The sequence below is a fragment of the Schistocerca serialis genome, chromosome 5 (assembly GCF_023864345.2).
Source record: "Schistocerca serialis cubense isolate TAMUIC-IGC-003099 chromosome 5, iqSchSeri2.2, whole genome shotgun sequence".
Taxonomy (NCBI): domain Eukaryota; kingdom Metazoa; phylum Arthropoda; class Insecta; order Orthoptera; family Acrididae; genus Schistocerca; species Schistocerca serialis.
In genome coordinates, this window is record NC_064642.1 from 710859267 (window position 1) to 710878460 (window position 19194).

At 39.0% G+C, this 19194-nt stretch overlaps 1 protein-coding gene and 1 pseudogene across 5 annotated transcripts in view; both read right to left on the bottom strand.

Annotated features, from left to right (window-relative positions):
• Positions 1-10522: 10522 nt before the first annotated feature.
• Positions 10523-10641, bottom strand: LOC126482807 (5S ribosomal RNA; annotated as a pseudogene).
• A 4173-nt stretch (positions 10642-14814) lies between these two features.
• LOC126481055 (uncharacterized) overlaps positions 14815-19194 on the bottom strand; it is a 1230708-nt gene continuing 1226328 nt past the window's right edge. For all 5 annotated transcript variants that reach the window (XM_050104539.1, XM_050104538.1, XM_050104537.1 and 2 more), the window contains one exon: positions 14815-17433. In XM_050104539.1, the coding sequence (XP_049960496.1) occupies positions 17215-17433 (219 nt within the window). In that variant the 3' untranslated portion in view covers positions 14815-17214. The remainder of the gene's footprint in view (positions 17434-19194) is intronic.

A 19194-nucleotide genomic window follows, 5' to 3' on the forward strand; every position in this document is an offset into this window, starting at 1 on the left:
TAACATATCTGGTAAAGTATGTAAGCACTGAACAAGGTGAGCTCAAAAATAGTTCCCTCGAGGAAAGCCCACAACGAAAATTCAGGAGTCTACCGTACCCGATGACTGAGGAACGCCTCCGAAAGACATTGTAAATAAAAAACTTAAGGTTTAGTGTCGTGTTAAGCTGTGTCTGAGAAACAGCCTAAACATGTGTACGTATAAACAAAAGTTTGTAATTAGCAAATCAAATTAATTTACAAAATGACATCGTTCCTCCTAAAATATAAACAATGTGTGACCAGTCCATCACTGCCCAATTTTGCCTGTATATCTTTTATCCAGAGTAGCTCCAAAAATCCGACTTTAATTACATTCACATACAGACGAACACCGAATTACGTGGAACGATTGTTTCACCAGCCCATCGAGTCTTTAAAACTTAAAATGCATGAATGCATGTATGAAATCGCTCAGCCATTGGAATGTGATAGACGTGAAATTTTATGTCAAGCAGACTGTTCGAACTTTCATTTCTCCGCCTGTCACGGAAGAATGTAAGCTGGCAACGGCACAATAACAGCTCTTTGGCCAAAAAGAAAATTAAAATTTCTCTACTGATATAAATTATTTAAAAGGAAGACATTTTTTAATATTATGGTAACCATGATTTTCGTCGATAATACTGAAAGCTCCCAAAATCTTAACCTTCCTCTTTTAAAGCGATTGTAGTGACGCTGTGAAAATATTGAAAGTAATATTGCATTGAATCAGAACAACCTGCAGCACCGAAGTATAAAATTAAGGGACGGAGAACTGACTAATTTTTTGGAATGTATGACAGGACTCCCCTGGCATGGAAACCAAGGCTAAAATTTGAAACGGAAATTAAAGTTCGGAAACTAAAACTTTTAAGATTTGCCGATGGCACTGTAATCACGTCAGCGACGCAAAAGACTTGGAAGAGCAGTTGCACGCCATGCATAGTGTCCTGAAAATAGATTATAAGATAAACAAACATAATGGAATGTAGTCGAATTAAATCAGTATATGCTGAGGGAGTCAGAATTAGGAAATGAGACACTAAAAGTAGTGGATGAGTTTGGCTATTCGGGCAGCAAAATAACTGATGATGGCAGAAGCAGAGATAATACAAAATGTTGACTGGCAACAGCAAGAAAAGCATTACTGAAACAGGGAAATTTGTTGACATCTAATACAGATTTCAGTGTTAGGAAGTCTTTTCTTAGTTAATCTAGAATGCAGCCTTCTACGAATGTGAAACGTTGGCGATAAGCAGTTCAGACCAGAAGAGAATAGAAGCTTTTGAAATGTGGTGCTAAAATATGCTAAGAAAGATTAGATGAAGAGAGCGGATAATTAATGAGGAGATACTCAGTCGAATTTCTGGAAAAAGGAAATTTATGGCACAGTTTGTCTAAAAGAGCAGAGAGAATACTAAAACTTTGTGAACACAAAATAATCTTCCCCGAAGTCAGCTTCAACCAGATTTTCAATGTTTCCGAAAATAATACGTGAAAGTATTTTGCAACCATGACTAATGATCTAGTAACAATCGCACTTGTCAGCAGCTGGATTCTTTGGAACTGGAACACGCTAGCAAAATTAAAACTCTAGGTGCAATGGCCATAATCAGTACTCAGCTCCTACACCAGTATAACTGGTTCAGCACATTCAAGAGGATGTTAATGGAGCAGTGGTGTCCACTCATCCGAGATCTTCGTGTCTGAAGGACGTCAGATTGTAGCCGATGCCGCCAACAAAATTTAGCGCCAACCTTAAACAAAGATTTTTTTTAAAAACTTTATTTTTTCAACAGTCTTATTTTTAAAATGACTAAAAGTAAAAGAAAGATATAACGCTCTTGTATTTGTAGATAATTTATTAAATCAAGAAATAATAAGTCACTGACACTGTTGATACAGCTTACGTATATTAATCAATTTTATATTTGGTTTGTTTCAGTCCTTGTGCGACATAATTGATTCGCCAAGTTCATTTTGATCCTATCTTTTTTTTTCCACTGCAACCACTGTCGAATACTCACTTTGACACCTGTAACCTATAGCGAATGGAATCAGTTTTCTTCAGTCATGTACGATAATCATGGATTTTCACAGTTTCAGTTTCTACAAAATATCCATTCTGACAGCTCCGTTTTGTCTAATTCCATTTTTGGAGTATTTTGTTCACAGAGTACAAGAAATTGAAGTGCAGCACGTGTTTAACTACGTGAAAATTTTATCTATTCGCTAAAACTAATTTGACGAACAGAGGAGTTTACTAGTCGGTTTACAGATCATGAAAATAGTTGTGAATGGAATTTATTTCAAATGGCAATTCATGATTTGTTTCATCTGTGAATAAGCACTAGGGTATCCCTTATTTTCCAACTTTAGGGTTTTTGAGAGCTCGTTCTCCATTATTGTTGGGGTTGCTCTAAAACATGTCTGCATACAATTTTTTGTTAATCCAAGCATCGTAACCCGTGCCCACTTGAGCGCCAACTGGCATGAGGAATATGGTCTTTCATATTGTTTGCAGATGTCGCCCTCACGTCACTAGTGCACGTCGAGTGCAGTCACTTGCTTATTTGTTCCCGATCGTATCACAAGCATTTTCCAGTCGCTACTCTACATCTACATCGACATCATTACTCTGCAATTCACAGTTAAGTGCTTGGCTAAGATATCGCATCAGTTACGTAATGCCAAGGAACGTGTGTTTTTAATAGGAGATATAGAACATCATGTAACTCGACACAAGTTATCATCAAGTAGACAAGGGGTGAAATTTTATTTCATAATATACGGGAAGTAAAATTAACCGTTAGTGAAAGTGCTGATCTTTTGGTTCACGAATGCATTATATTTTGGGATTAAACAAAAATTCTGGCAAGAGCTATTAAGTGTTCTTCCCAAAAACTTACTAATTTGCATCCGGAGTGTAGAAAATACCTAAAAAACGCAAAGAAAGTCTCAAGATGCGTTTAAGCGCCGTGAAGAAAAGTTTATAAGTAGTTTGGACAATTTATCTGATATCTTACATGCCAATGCTCTACAAACAATCAAGTTCGGAGAAGACAAGATGATTTTACATCGAAAGAGAGAGCCGGGACGTAAAGGGTATCTTGCAGGAGTAGACCGAATTCTTGCGCATAGAAAAGAAAGGGCGAAGCAGAGAAAATTGGAAGAAGGGAAAAGGTGAGAGCAAGAAAAGTGTTCAGCATCTACTTCTACATCTACCGCTGTTTTCCGTCTTCTTCATCTGAAGAATCAGACAGGCATTTTCAAGTTCACACGAAGTCCACGTCGATGGTGATATGTTTTTGAAACGTATTGCTGCGAGTAATCCATTGGTGAATGCTGCAAGGCGTGCTACCAACGATTTTGTTACTTAAAATTAGCTGCTGCCTTGGATAAATGCCAGCTGAGTGTAAGAGATTCCATATAGATACTTCGGGTCACAGAAGAGGCATTTGGTTTCAATACTGATGAGTTCTATATTATTAGTTCTGCTCTTCATAGAATCAGACAGAAGAAGAGAAGAGAACGTTTGAAACAATAAAATCACCTGTCAAGAATGATATCCCTGCAGCTCTTATTGTTCATTGGGATGGTAATCCTTGCCAGCATTAAATGACAGGGATGCAAAAGAAGGAAACAGTCATTGTTACATTTGGGGACAGCGAATAGCTCATTGGCGCTCCAAAATTATAAAATGCTTCTGGTAAAGAACAAGGGAACGCTCTTTGCAATGCATTAAAATATTAGCATACTGAACACAATGTACAGATTCTCTGCAGCGACGCAACAGCATCAAATAGAGAGCGTCTTAATGGGGCATGCATCTTACACACATTGAATATAGAATTGTTTTTCCCATGCCATAGTAATATGTAAAGTACATGGTGCAACAAACAGTCCTGAGATACCAGTTTCTAAACGTTCGAGAGAAAACCGCAAAAATTATCAATGTCAGTAATCTTCACACAAGCAAATTGATTTTTGATTTGGAGTTTGAGCGAGAAATTGAGAAGACGTTGGAAAGAGAATTACGTGTAGACACACCAACAGTTAGCGGAGACTGCTGTTAACTCATAGAGCTCTGGATAGTACTTTTGGGAAGAGAAATTGGAGAAAAACTGAAAATCTCCAGGAGCAATACATAAATCAAGATGGATAGCAAGAGCGATTTATTGTTTAAAAGTGTTTCTGTTTGGATCACAACTTGAACTATCCATTGAAAAGTCTCTATTTTCATTTCAATTGGTTATGTCAAACTGCGGCTTAAGTGCAGTGGAATTGTAAAAGCTCCTCATCTGGATTTCTGTGTCTTAAAATATTTGAAATCAAATGAAAGGATATATTACACGATTTTAAAAAGAGCTATAAGGAAATTTAGCCATCATTTGCGTATTTATTGTCTCTCTCATCGGTTCTGATGATGACGTAGGCGTACAAACCAAAATGAAGATGAAAGTAAATTTCGGCAGAGAGAGTCCACAAATGGAAACGAGATATTTTTCGTTTTGGGGAAATTGGAAGGACCATTATATGGAAAGTTTAATATTATTTTGGTTACCATTTCTTATTGGTTTTAATTCGTTAATTGACATCTTCTAATTCAATTTCCTCTTCATTTCACAGAAAATATTAGCCGACTTCGTGTCAAGCAAGAGCAGAGATCTGTTCTGTTGCTGAAGATACTGAACACTAGTTTTATTCAAGAGTCCCTAAAACATGGACGTGCAGCACTTCATATTTAGATCCTAAAAGGATGGTAATTTGAGAAGTTAAAAGCAGTTAATAAATCTGCTGAAACCTTTGTTAAACTTTTCACGGGCTATTGACCGTAGATGAGGAAAAAGGGAATTTATATTCTCGGTGGTGTTGAACTATAGTCATGCAACACTTTTTAAAAGAGTAAACAGCCATTTGCTGTGTGTTACCATATTTGTCTTCTGTTCTATACACATTTCAGCTTCTATGCAACTGTCAATCACAATGCTGAAACCTGTTAGACCATTATTACATAATCTCTCTTAAGGCAGTCCAAAGTGGGTAAGCAAGATTAACAAATGTCTTGTTTACCTGCTTCGGACTGTCTTAACAGGAATAACAGAGTAGTGGTCTAACGACTTTTAGCGCTGTACTTGATAACGGCATAAAAGCCGAAATCTAGATTAGCACACAAGACAAGTAAAGTAATAAACAGTCAAATGGCGGTTTACTCTTCTAAAAAGAATTTCTATTCCGTTGTGTTCATGAACATCGTAGAGTGTACCCACACTGCAAGAAAGAAACACTGAAAATAAAACATTCTCAAGTATACAAAACGCACCCTAAAAAGCGGAAAATGTATTTTATTTTGATTTTAAGTTGACATACTTTTACAATATCTAAATACTACAAAACTTAAGTATCTCAGTATTAAAATTTGTCGTTCTAGTCAGCACATGTTAACGTAATGCTATTGAGATGAACTTTTTTTTTTTTCAGAATAAACCTAACCAAATAGAAATCATTTAAGGGTTGAGCGTAAAATTTTTCGAAAAGCAATTTTTGAGGCGCAGTAAGGAAACACTAACGAACACTTTCCTTTTTTCGTCAAGCGTCATTGTTGTTTCTGCCTGAAGTGAAATGTCCTTTACTTCAGTCCTGCGTTGGTAAAGCTCCAACTACACTACTGGCCATTAAAATTGCTACACCACGAAGATGACGTGCTACAGAAGCGAAATTTAACCGACAGGAAGAAGATGCTGTGATATGCAAATGACTAGCTTTTCAGAGCATTCACACAAGGTTGGCGCCGGTGGCGACACCTACAACGTGCGGACATGAGGAAAGTTTCCAACCGATTTCTCATACACAAACAGCAGTTGACCGGCGTTGCCTGGTGGAACGTTGTTGTGATGCCTCGTGTAAGGAGGAGAAATGCGTACCATCACGTTTCCGACTTTGATAAAGGTCTGATTGTAGCCTATCGCGATTCCAGTTTATCGTATCGCGACATTGCTGCTCGCGTTGCTCAAGATCCAACGACTGTTAGCAGAGCATGGAATCAGTGGGTTCAGGAGGGTAATACGGAACGCCGTGCTGGATCCCAACGGCCTCATATCACTAGCAGTCGAGATGACACACATCTTATCCGCATGGCTGTAACGGATCGTGCAGCCACGTCTCGATCCCTGTGTCAGCAGATGGGGACGTTTGCGAGAGAACAACCATCTGCATGAACAGTTCGACGACGTTTGCAGCAGCATGGACTATCAGCTCGGAGACCACGGCTGCGGTTACACTTGACGCTGCATCACAAACAGGAGCGCCTGCGATGGTGTACTCAACGACGAACCTGGGTGCACGAATGGCAAAACGTCATTTTTTCGGATGAATCCTGGTTCTGTTTACTGCATCATGATGGTCGAATCCGTGTTTGGCGACATCGCGGAGAACGCACATTGGAAGCGCGTATTCGTCATCGCCATACTGACATATCACCCGGCGTGATGTTATGGGGTGCCATTGGTGGCCAGTAGTGTAGTAAAGAAAAGCGAACCTTTTTTTTTGCCGATAAAATATTCCCAGTTTTTCTTACAAGCAGGGTTTAAAATTTGTAATTGTTCCAAGAGATGGTAAGGTGCGTCATTTTGGAAATAAACATATTATTCATCATTCCGGAATGTAAGTCTCTCGCCCTTCCAGAAGAAAATTGTTAGATTGATAAATATAACAAATTCAGCAAATGTCCCAGGGTGAACGAAAATCAATGCCTTAGGCATAGGCGATGATAAGGGTGCGGGCGGCTAGACTTGGAGCTCGGCTCGTCCCCCATTCCCTCCCTCCTCTCCCCCCTCCCCCGCCCCACCCCCCCTTCCACGCCCGCCTGGAATCTGGAGAACCGAGTTTTTATTCGTTACAGAAGTATCTTACAACCAGCGTTACGTGGCTGATCGATGTGAGACAGTACTGTAATTAGCTCATGGATGTCTGGTTGTCACAATTTTTATGGAAGATTACGCCATTTATTCCGTCGCAGCTGCGTTTTTGCGCCGACCTGAGCTCAAAACAAATGCATGACAGTGCCGAAATAGAGCTCTCACTCTTTTTCCCTATCAGTTCATAGTATCTGTTGTTGTTGGGGCACAGGAAGCGTCAGGTCCGACACATTTTTGTTCACAACCAACAGTATTTAAAATTAAAAATAATAGATTTCAGCTATCAGTCGTCCTTTTTAAACTTTATTGGCAGATCTAGATTTCAGCTAGAAACTAGCGATTCTCAATGCACTATAATTTTTGATCAATGCATGTAATGCCTGTTGATCGGGCTTCATCCTCAGTTCACTGAGTATTCATAAGTATTCATCCACAGTTCACTGAGTATTCATGAGTATTCAATGAACTGTGGATGAATCCCGACCAACAGGCATAACATGCATTGATAAAAAATAGTAGTGAATTGAGAATCGCTAGTTTCTAGCTGAAATCTAGATATACCAATAAAATTTAAAAAGGACGACTGATAGCTGAAATCAATTATTTACAAGTCAATATAACAGTCGCTGAGTGCATCGGCCTTCTGAATGGAAGGTAACCTGATGAGTATTTCAGATGGTTCAAATGGCTCTAAGCACTATGTGACTTAACGTTGGAGGTCATGAGTCTCCTAGGCTTAGAACTACTCAAACCTAACTAACCTAAGGACATCACACACGTCCATGCCCGAGGCAGCATTCGAACCTGCGACCGTAGCAGCAGCGCGGTTCCGGACTGAAGCGCCTAGAACAACTCGGGCACAGCGGCCGGCCAACAGTATTTCCTCATTTCTAATTTTTTTCTGCTTCTGACTTTTGAAATTCAGTCTCATCACTCTAACATTATTGATATGTGAATAAAAATATATTTTCTAAATATTTTACTTATTCATCATTTGTGGGGTACATGTCAGATTTACGCACTTAAGGATGTAATTTCTGATCATAAACATAAAAAATGACTCTTGTTAATAATACAGTAATGTTCATAAAACCAAAACGTGAACTTTGAACACAATAACGAGATTCTGCTTAGCTTTACATATCACTCTACCTTTAATAAATACTGAGGGGATAAAGACCATTTCTCTAGTATACTGTGTTTTTTGCAACACCTGTAAAATTTAGTTCTTCTGACATGACCAACCCATTCATATAAAAAAAATTGCAATTTAGAGTCCTGACTCCCCCCCCCCCTTTCTCAAGTTAAATTTCTGCTGATGTCCAAGGCAGTAGTATGAGTTTTACGCCCAACACATGGATACATATTCAACCCCTCTTTTCACTTTCGCCTTTTATTATATTGTGCCATAATGATGTTGTTACTTTATGCTGTTGACATCTTTTTATGTTTAACAGTTGTCTAATGATTGTCTAACGACTGAAAGCACTCACTAGAGGAAATAAACTTGATTGAGACTGTTTTCTTACAGTCAGAACATTTGACACAGTACAGAGCACAGTACATTATATTGGACGATGAGCGTTCAGCAGAAATGAAAGTAGCATCAGCAATACACTCAGACGACAACATTAATGGGAAGCGATATGCATGTACACAAATGGCTATAGTATCGCGTACACAAGGTATAAAACGGCAGTGCATTCGTGCATTTGTTCTCCGATGATTCATGTTCAGAGCTTTCCGACGTGATTATGGACGCAACACGGGAATTAAGAGACTTTGAGCGCGGAGTGGTAGTTGGAGCTGGACGCACGCGACTTCACATTTGATAAATTGTTAGGGAATTCGTTATTCTGAGATACAGAGAGTCAAGAGTGCGCCGACAGTACCACATTCCAGGCATTACCTCTCACCACAGACAACGCAGTTCTGGTGGCCTTCAATTAACGACCGAAAGCACCAGCGTTGGCGTAGAGTTTTCAGTGCTAACGGACATGCAACGCTGTGTGAAATGACCGCAGAAATCAATGTGGAACGTACGACTAACGTATCCGTTAAGAGAGTGCGGCGAAATTTGGCATTAATGGCTATGGCAGCAACTCTAGTACCTTTGCTGACAGCACGACATCGCCTGCAGCGGCTGTTCTGGACTCGTGACCATATCGCTTGGACTCTTAGACGGCTGTAAAACCGCGCCTGGTCAGATGAGTCTCCATTTCAGTTGGTAAGAGTTGATCGTAGGATTCGAATGGGGCGTAAGTGGACCCAGCTTGTCAACATGGCACTATGCACGATGGTCGTGGCTCCATAATGGTGTGGGCTGTTTTTACGTGGAATGGGCTGAGTCCTCTGGTCCAACTGTACCGACCATTGACCGTAAATTGTTATGTTTGGCTACCTGGAGACCATTTACAGCCATCCATGGCTTTCAGGTTACCAAACAACGATGTCATGTCATTGGACCACAATTTGTTCACGACTGGTTTGAAGAAACTTCTGGACAATTCGAGCGAATGATTTGGCCACTTAGATCACCCAGCATGAATCCACCGAACATTTATATGACGTAAGCGGAAGGTCAGTTTCTGCATAACATCCTGCACCGGCAACACTTTCGCATTTATGAATGGCTGTAGGGGCTTCATGGCTCAATATTTCTTTAGGGGACTTTCAACAACTTGTTGAGTTCATGCGACATCGAGTTGCTGCACTTTGGCAGGCAAAAGGTATTAGGAGGTATTGAATGACTTTTGTCCTCTCAGTGTACACCCAGGTAGCTTTTTCTGAAATGGTAAACATTTCTTTATCTATACGTGTAATCACATCTAATGATTTCCGTCCAATTTGGGCTACTCCTTTATGGTTTTTGTGTTAGAGTATACATGTAAAGTTTCTCCCTTCTTTCTGTTGTCTTCAGTTTCAGTGCCAGGCAATCCCATGTAGCATTGTGTGGAGGGTTCACACCCGTCCCTTGACTTTACGTGTGACCAGAACTTCCAATAATTTTCTTGTAGATTTTTTGCCAAGATGTGACTGTGAAGGTTATTTTAGGTTTCATTCACAGTTCATGTTATGAATACATGAGTTGCTACTAAGTTTTCGCTATCAGAAACCTACAGCCTTTTGTGTGGCGATACCATTAAATAGAGATTGATATTTGCCTTCTATTACTACTTTACTTGGTATGTTGCCGACATGTGTTGCTAACTGTGTGTAGAGGGGTTTTTTAGACTAGTGCATATTCTTCCAGTTTTCATAAATATAGCAAAAGATGACTGCAGTGTCTGCTACCTACCAATGAAGACCCAAAATAAAGAAAACTACAAGCAAAACTGTTACATTGAATTAAAAAAACACTCAAGTCTGCAAAAATTCCAGCACCTAGTGAGAATGCACTCCGTCTTCAGTCCACCAGGACCATCCGACCGCCGTGTCATCCTCAGTGGAGGATGCGTATAGGAGGGGCGTGGGGTCAGCACACCCCTCTCCCGGCCGTTATGATGGTATTCTTGACCAAAGCCGCTACTATTCGGCCGAGTAGCTCCTCAATTGGTATCAAGAGGCTGAGTGCACCCCGAAAAATGGCAACAGCGCATGGCCGCCTGGAATGTCACCCATCCAAGTGCCGACCACGCCCGACAGCGCTTAACTTCGGTGATCTCAAGGGGAACCGGTGTATCCACTGCGGCAAGGCCGTTGCCACCTGGTGAAAATGGCCGAACTGAATCCAAACTCGGAGACTTTATAAAACAGCGTATTAGCATTTAGTGAATTCAGTGAATGGAAGATGGCCAACATACTGACGAGTACATCCGTATCTGCATCTACTTCTACATGGATACTCTGCAAATCACGTTTAAGTGCCTGGCAGAGTTTGTCGCACCACCTTCACAATTCTCTATTATTCAAGTCTCGTATGGCGCGCAGAAAGAACGAACACCTATATCTTTCCCTACGAGCTCTGATTTCCCTTATTTTATCCTGGTCATCGTTTCTCCCTATGTAGGTGGGTGTCAACAAAGTATTTTCGCATACGGAAGAGAAAGCTGGTGATGGAAATTTCGTGAGAAGATTTCGCCGCAACGAAAAACGCTTTCTTTTAATGACGTCCACCCCAAATCCTCTATCATTTCAGTGACACTCTCTCCCATATTTCGCGATAATACAAAACGTGCTGCCCTTCTTTGAACTTATTCGATTTACTCCGCCAGTCCTGTCTGGTAACGATCTCACACCGTGAACCAGTTTTCTAAAAGAGGACGGACAAGCATTGTGTAGGCAGTTCCCTTAGTAGATCTGTTACATTTTCTAAGTGTCCTGCCAATAAAACGCAGTCTTTGGTCAGCCTTCCCCAAAGCACTTTCGATGTGTTTCTTCCAATTTAAGTTGTCCGTAATTATAATTCCTACGTATTTAGTTGAATTTACGGCCTTTAGATTTGACTGATTTATCGTGTAACCGAAGTTTAACGAATTCCTTTTAGTACTCATGTGGATGACCTCACACTTTTCGTTATTCAGGGTTAACTGCCAATTTTCGCACCATTCAGATATCTTTTCTAAATCGTTTTACAATTTGTTTTGATCTTCTGATGACTTTATTAGTCGATAAACGACAGCGTCATCTGCAAACAACCTAAGACGGCTGCTCAGATTGTCTCCCAAATCGTTTACATAGATAAGGAACAGCAAAGGGACTATAACACTACCTTGGGGAACGTAAGAAATCACTTCTGTTTTACTCAATGACTTTCTGTCAATTACTGTGAACTGTGAACAAATCCAGTCACATAACCGAGACAACATTCCATAAGCACGCAATTGCACTACAAGCCACTTGTGTGGTACAGTGTCAAAAGCCTGATCTGACATCACATTGTCAACAGCACTCAACATTTCATGCAAATAAAGAGCCAGTTGTGTTTCACAAGAATGATGTTTTCTAAACCCATGTTGACTGTGTGTCAATAGACCGTTTTGTTCAAGGTAATTCATAATGTTCAAACACAATATATGATCTGTAACACACAATATGACCCAAGCTTGGAATGATTGACATCTTGTGATAGAGTGTACAGCTTGATGTACAATACTGGCAGAGGGCTTAATTTCTGCAACAAGTGTGGACCATTTTGCATGGCTGGCTCCAGGTCTTTTGTGGTATGGATTGATGTGCGACATGCTGAGAAACAATTGCCATTTCCAACGATAATCAGGAAGTAACTGCTGTTGACAGTGTAAATCTGTGTGTGCATATGACTTCCCCTCCACCTTGTCCAATGAATATTGGGGGTCTTAAATCTGTTAAGACACTATGTTGGTAATCACACTTGTAGAATGCAAATTTGAGTGGCATTTAGCGAAAAAACAAAATGTGATGGCTTGGGACTGTCTCATAAATCTCTTAAGATAACACCTAACTAATTTCCTTCTAAAATATGTAGTTGATTTTCTTCCACACCCTTCTCCAGTCCGATAGCATGCTCACTCCTTATTGACCGCATTACCAACAAGATGCTAATTTTTCATTTGGATTCCTAAATATTATGGACCATAATGTTGAGGAAGTCTGAGAGACCAAAACACTCAGTTTCCTTCAGGCAACCCCATATGCCATATTTCATGATAATACCTGGTTACACATAGAAAGTGTAAGTATACAAAGAACACCATATTACTTGTCAAATATGTCTGGGATACTGTGTCAGTAGTCAGTCTGTTGTGAATTTTTTCCAGCAACCACCGTTGATTCTTCGCAGAGGTACTGAAGCATTCAGTGAATTCTTGAATCCTGAAGTTTGCTCTCTGATTCTAATTGTGTATACTATTAAGTACCTAATCTGTGGAATATTTTTTGTTTCAGTCAAATGTATCCTTCTTGTGTTGTAATTCTCATAAACACAACTGTACTTCAGTATGTGGAACAATGAAAGCCACCTCTGCCATGATGATAAAGAAATTTGTTGATGTATTTTCTGGTGCTCATCACAAAATATTTATAGTAAAATGAGCAGGTGGAGAACAGTTCAGCCTGTCTACTTACCTAATAATCATACGTTCACTTCTGCTACAGTGAAGCACTACCACCCAATCCAGCACAAACTTCCAGCGTTCACCTACAAAAATTCAAATTGTCCATGCTTCTATGGACATACTCATACTGTTTACAATCCTAAAACAGTAGTATATAAGTGTTCTATATGTCACCACTATGTACTTTCCAACTGCAAGATAATATGTGTTCAGAATAAGTGTAGAAGATGGTTAACTGGTTCGGAAGCAACAGAACCCATTAGCTTTACTCATATTGCCAGGCAAAGTTGAGTCTTGTACCAAATTCACTGATTTTCTGTTTTGATTTGCTGATATCATGTTCCAGAAAATTAACTTTACTTACACATATCCTTTTAACATCCACATAATCATCCTATGGGTCACAGCATGTGTCAAAGTTGATCTTCACTGTGATGAGCTATGAGACAAATATTCTGTGTGGTTTGCAGGAGCCCCATATGCGCCAGTGCTATTCTGGCAACATCCGTGTGCAGCTGTAGGTAATGTATCTGAAATTGGCTCTTGGCTAAGGTCCTTATTTCATCATTGAGGTCCTTTGACAAAGATTTTATAAAAGCTAGTACCACACTCTGAACTTAAAAGCGTCCCAGAACAACATCGAAGATTTTTTTAAATGTCGTTTTTAAAGATGTTCAATGAAGGTACTGTATAGTGTGATATAAGCGTAAGACAATGGATAATGGCTGGTGACTCAATACCCCTTCCAGGAACGTAATTATTAGTAGCAGAGTAATCATGTAGATAAGGTACCGAATGCTTTTCACATCCACAAATGTATTTTGAACAATCTGTCAAGTCAGCACTACCAGCTTGCACAGCCAAGTGACTGAACTGCACATTCCCTGTGTTTGGGACACCTTTATTACCCCACCACACATGAAAACTAAATGCAAATCATCCAGTACCACAAATAAATGTTTAGTTTTTAGCACCACAATTCTAGTATCATGGCAGTGACTTATCTTTCCCAACATCCTTGGCCATTGGACATTACCTGCAATAGTACCAATAATTTCTAGTGGACACCGCTCAAATTTTATCAAATACTGCCCCATCTTCTCCACAGAAAAGGGCTTCATGTTATCTACACTGAACAACAGCCCTGTCCTTGTTCACAGTTTGCCTGCTGCCAAAAGCCAAGAGACCCAAAGTTCTCTGCTGGTGAAAATTCCAGTCATGATGTGCTTTCAGTGTTGCATCCCTCAGTGTGCACCACTTTTTAAGAAGTATACAGAAATGTATGTAGTGTAGACCATCATAACATGGCATAGTAAAATTTTCGTAATCCTCATTCTTCATAAATGTGCAATATTACCTTACCAAAAATAACATACTGTTTATGATTCCACATTTTTTGGTGTTGTTGGAAAATAAGTTGTCAGATATGTGAACAAGGATTTCAGTAAAGAAGCACAGTCTTGCTGAAGTCAGTATTAATCAGAAAATTCGAAAATATCATGGAAATTAGAACACGCACTTCATGCTCTGAAAAATCTCCTGAATAGATTTGCCGCTCCAGTGCTACAGTCTCCATCTTTCAACCTGAAAAGATATGAGTATGGAACATCACATGGTATTTTAAAGTCGTGTGATGGAGCCAATAGTTTCCACTATGGTAAGTAGTTTGATGACCAAGAAAAGTAGCAGAGGCATAACATAAAGAAATGACTATGTTGTGAATTAACTCTTTCATTTCTTTTAGCCAAATAGTTCCTTCATAATTAACACTATGGCAAATGTTTAAACAAGAACACATGGGGATTCCATGTAAACAGATTAGAGTGAACAAAAAGCACAACATTCCTTTAAAAATAATAAATATATTTTCATATCACAGCCATGTTTTCAAACAGTCATTATACACTGTTCAGTATTTTTACACAGAATGCACAGGAGGCATAAAATTTCTTGAATGATAACCACAAAATGCAGGCTAATGTACAAAAATTTCCATCTCTAATATGAGGCTTTCAGCTAACTATTCTATGCAACCGGACATAAAAATAAATATAGGAACAAGTAAAAAATGTTCTATGCCAACTATAACATTACATAGATCAACTGGAAAAAGCTTTTGACTGAAAAACAGTTCCTCATATCCAAATAATTACCTTCTTGAAATACCACATGACCTTCTTAACTAGTTCATAGTTATTCAGTATACATTATTAGTCCACAATTACACAGTATACATCAGTTCCCAAGTTAAATCAAGATACTAGAAGACAGGAAAAATTCAGTCTCCTTTACTTAGACCTTTTACTTGTCTCTTTATGTCTTGAACTACCAAATAAATTGCACGTGCTTTGAATCCATTCTCTTTTTCACTTCTCATACCAGGCTGTCAGTTCCGCTTAAAATCCCCGAACTAAGACATAAACCTACACCGTACTGGACAAGAACTGTAAAACTACATGACAGCTGAAGGACACTAGCTATTCCGAGTATAATTGTGCACAGACCATTCCTCCCAGTGCTGCATTCCTAAATGCAATGCACTGAGATGCGACACCAGCAAGACTGCCACCGGGCACAAGCTGATACCAAAAAGAAAGCGAAGGACCACCTGATGTCACTGAATATCTACATTTAAAGCAGTTTTCATATATGACTATTCACATAGGTAAGTTTAGAGTTTTCACAAAGAGATGTCATAATCCCAGGTGTCCAGCGAATGTGTAAGTTAACAACTGTCAACACTTTTGGAGAAACATTACACCAGTTAAGTAAAAATAGCACAGTGTTGCTAGGTGACAGTCTTGCACACATTATAATAGCTCGATTTTACAACAACTATTTATACAGCAAATTGGAAAATTAATCTTGCTTTCATTAAAATAGTCCTTTTTACATTTTATAGTAGTGACACTAAGCATAAATAAATAAAGAAACAAATTACGAAAATATAAATATATTCGGCTAAGTATGGCTTCGCTTAAAATAGCACGAATTGTGACTTTTTTAACATTCTTTTACATAACTAGAGTTTAAAATAACCAAATTTAAATTAACAAAATAAATAACTCATCACAATATTCATAAATTAGTCTTACATTCTAGGAAAGTCTAATACTGTACAAAACCATACCACAGATACAAACACACAGAGACTCTCACACATGAGAATATGCCTACTGGCAGCTACACAACTTTTTATCAGAATCACAAGAGGAATTAAGTAAATATTTAACCTGTCACAGGGACATACATAAATACATCAAGTGTCATACATAAATATGATTTACAGGGACTGCACACCATAGATTTACTTTTATAAGGAACGAAGGCAGACATCTGTCAGGGCTATATTATCACTGTAGCTAATATGTTGCAGCACTCCAACAATTCCAGCAAAGTCCTTTATGCTACACCTGTGAAAGATCACAGGCATTTCATTAGTGCCCACTGAATCATTAGTGCTGGAATTTCAGTAATGCCACAGGGATAGCCTATCTTCTGTTAGAACATATGTAAACAACATCTCTTATGAAAGAATACTTCAACATGAGTTTTGTGACTCATCCCTTTTGTCCTTAAAAAAAAAAAAAAAGCAAAGGTTGTGGATCAGTGTCTGCAATAAGTTTCTTCCTGCTTTCAAGATGTGTGCCCAAAAAAACTTAGTTGAATAAAGAAGTAAGGCCCAATTCCATGATAAAATGACATTTATACTGCATCAGTATTTGTCAATCAAAACCTATTGGATCTCATTATGCACTGTTTAAATTAGCATATACCATTCATCTTGTGGAAGGGAGGGTAAAGTTTACAAGTTAAAAGTGATTTTTTTAATGTTCTTATCACTTTTTTCAGTAGGTGTTGGATGTCAGTTCCAGTGTAAGGTGAATCCACCCACCCTCTTATGCTTGTTATTTAGAGCAAACTTTTGGTAAAATACTGAAAAAACTGTTCAAGCAGTGAAAAACACTTAGCTAGAAAAATGAATTGCATCCATTGTCACTGACTTTTTTCCATTTCAGGATTTAAGGGACCAGTCACACACTGGGAGGACAAAACCATTAACTAAGCAATAGAATTTTGTAGCCCACTGCAAATAGCGTACAGTCCCTTACTTATAACAGCAATAAGGTTTCTTTAATGGCTACTTTACATAGACCACACGTGTCAAAATTGGAGTTCCGGGCTTTAGGAACTGTGATGCCACCAGTGTAGGGAAAAGCCGGTAGCATTGGAGACACGGAACTACGCAGAGCCTCCGCAGGCAGGATAGGCGCTAGGATTTGCGAAGTAGTTGATGACAGCATTGGTGTACTTGAGGGCGTTCACGTAGTCACGGTAGATGATCCAGTCACGGGCATCACCTGTCTCCAGCCTCACCGCATCTTCCATGATGTCACGACTCACGCTCTCTGGCAGCTCCACTGACAGCTGCTGCATAACTGTCACCAGCTCGCACAATACCTGTGAAGCAAACAACTCTCATGTCAAGACTTGCACCTCAGCTCTTTACTAATGGTAGATTAGGAGAGGAGTAGTGTGGCTTTAGGAGCTGCAGTTGCTAACATAGAGTAGTTTTAGAAAAATCCAGGAAAAATAGTGTTGTTTTAAATTTGGGGAAGGCTTTTGATAGTGTGGAATGGTATAAAATGCTATTTTCAGGATTCTTCTGTAACACCACATTTCAAAAGCTTTTATTCTCAGCCTGTCTGAACAGCTTATTGTCCACGTTTCACTCCTTATACATCACTGCTCTCGGTAAGTACCTTCACCAATCAAATGCCTAATACTTAAATTTATATTTGCTGTGAACAAATTCCTCTTTTTCAGAAAGGTTTCTCTTGCTATCACCGGTCTGCATTTTATATCCTCTCTATTTCAGCAATTATCACTTATTTTGCTGCTACCTTCACTACCTTTACTGTCTCATTTCCTACTCTAATTCTCCCAATATCACCAAATGTATTCCCACAACATTCCTTACGGTTGTTTTATTTTTATTGATCTGTATCTTATAATCTCAAGACCAGATAAAATCTATGAAAAGTTTTGTACAGGGTACGATTCTGCACCAAATGTGAAGCACAAGACATAGGGGAAGATAAAAATGAAATGATTAGGTCAGGTGGATTAACTGAGAATGGCTCAAAGATGTCTCATAATGAGTAAATGAGAGTAACTGTCTGATCAAATACATATGAGAGGAAGAGAGGGAATGTTTGGGTACATATTACGACATCAGTTGCTCAAAACCGTAGCAGATGGGATGGCAGAGAGAAATGATTGCAGGGGAAGGAATAATACAGAAGACTTGTTTGCTCAAGACAGAACCACATTTCCTTATTAAATACAATTATTATTATTATTATTATTATTATCTTGTTGGTGGTTTGGTCTGTCTGTGCAATTAGACAAAAGGCCGTTTGTTTTTATGCCATACACATTTTGCTCTCTTTTATTTATGAGACATAATCAGTGTTGCCCTGGAATTGTACCTCACTGGCCTGTGTACATCAGCAGTGTCTTATTTTTGAAGTTAGTGAGCACACTTCCTTAGCATTGTGTGTGTGTGTGTGTGTGTGTGTGTGTGTGTGTGTGTGTGTGTGTGTGCGTGTTTTAACATGTGTTAGTTTTGTGTATTTCAAGAAACATATTAAATGTGACCACATCTCCAGTAAGATGATGAAGATGATGATATAATAATAATGCAGATTGTTGATTATGTGACATGGAGTAGTGATGCTGGAATGATGAGGACGACAATTGGCAAGCAACAGGAATTGAGAACTAGAGGAACACCTAAGGCTTACACGAAGCACTTGGACTGGTGTAATAGTGCTAAGTATTCTGATTATGGGTCCAGTATCTCAATGTGCATGAAGTAGAATTATATATTGTATGACTGAATGCATATATGTGTGCCCAAGTTTGGTATTTGGCGTGATGTACAACTTGATCCCATGGAAAAGATTTAAATGTACCAGAGTGGATGGTTCAGCCCCATTTTTTGTAAGTGATACTCAAGACACATACACCTGAGCTTTCATTTTAACCTTCCCTGTGTTAATCTACTTCAGTTTTGCCAACAGATTTCAGAGAACAGACGAAGTTCTGCAGTTTTACATTATGAGCAACTGTGTGTGATTCGGCAGGCCATTGCAAGTGGTGAAGGAAGAGAGTGGTGTCTTAGGCAGTTTTAAGCACACACTACAGTCAAAATACTCA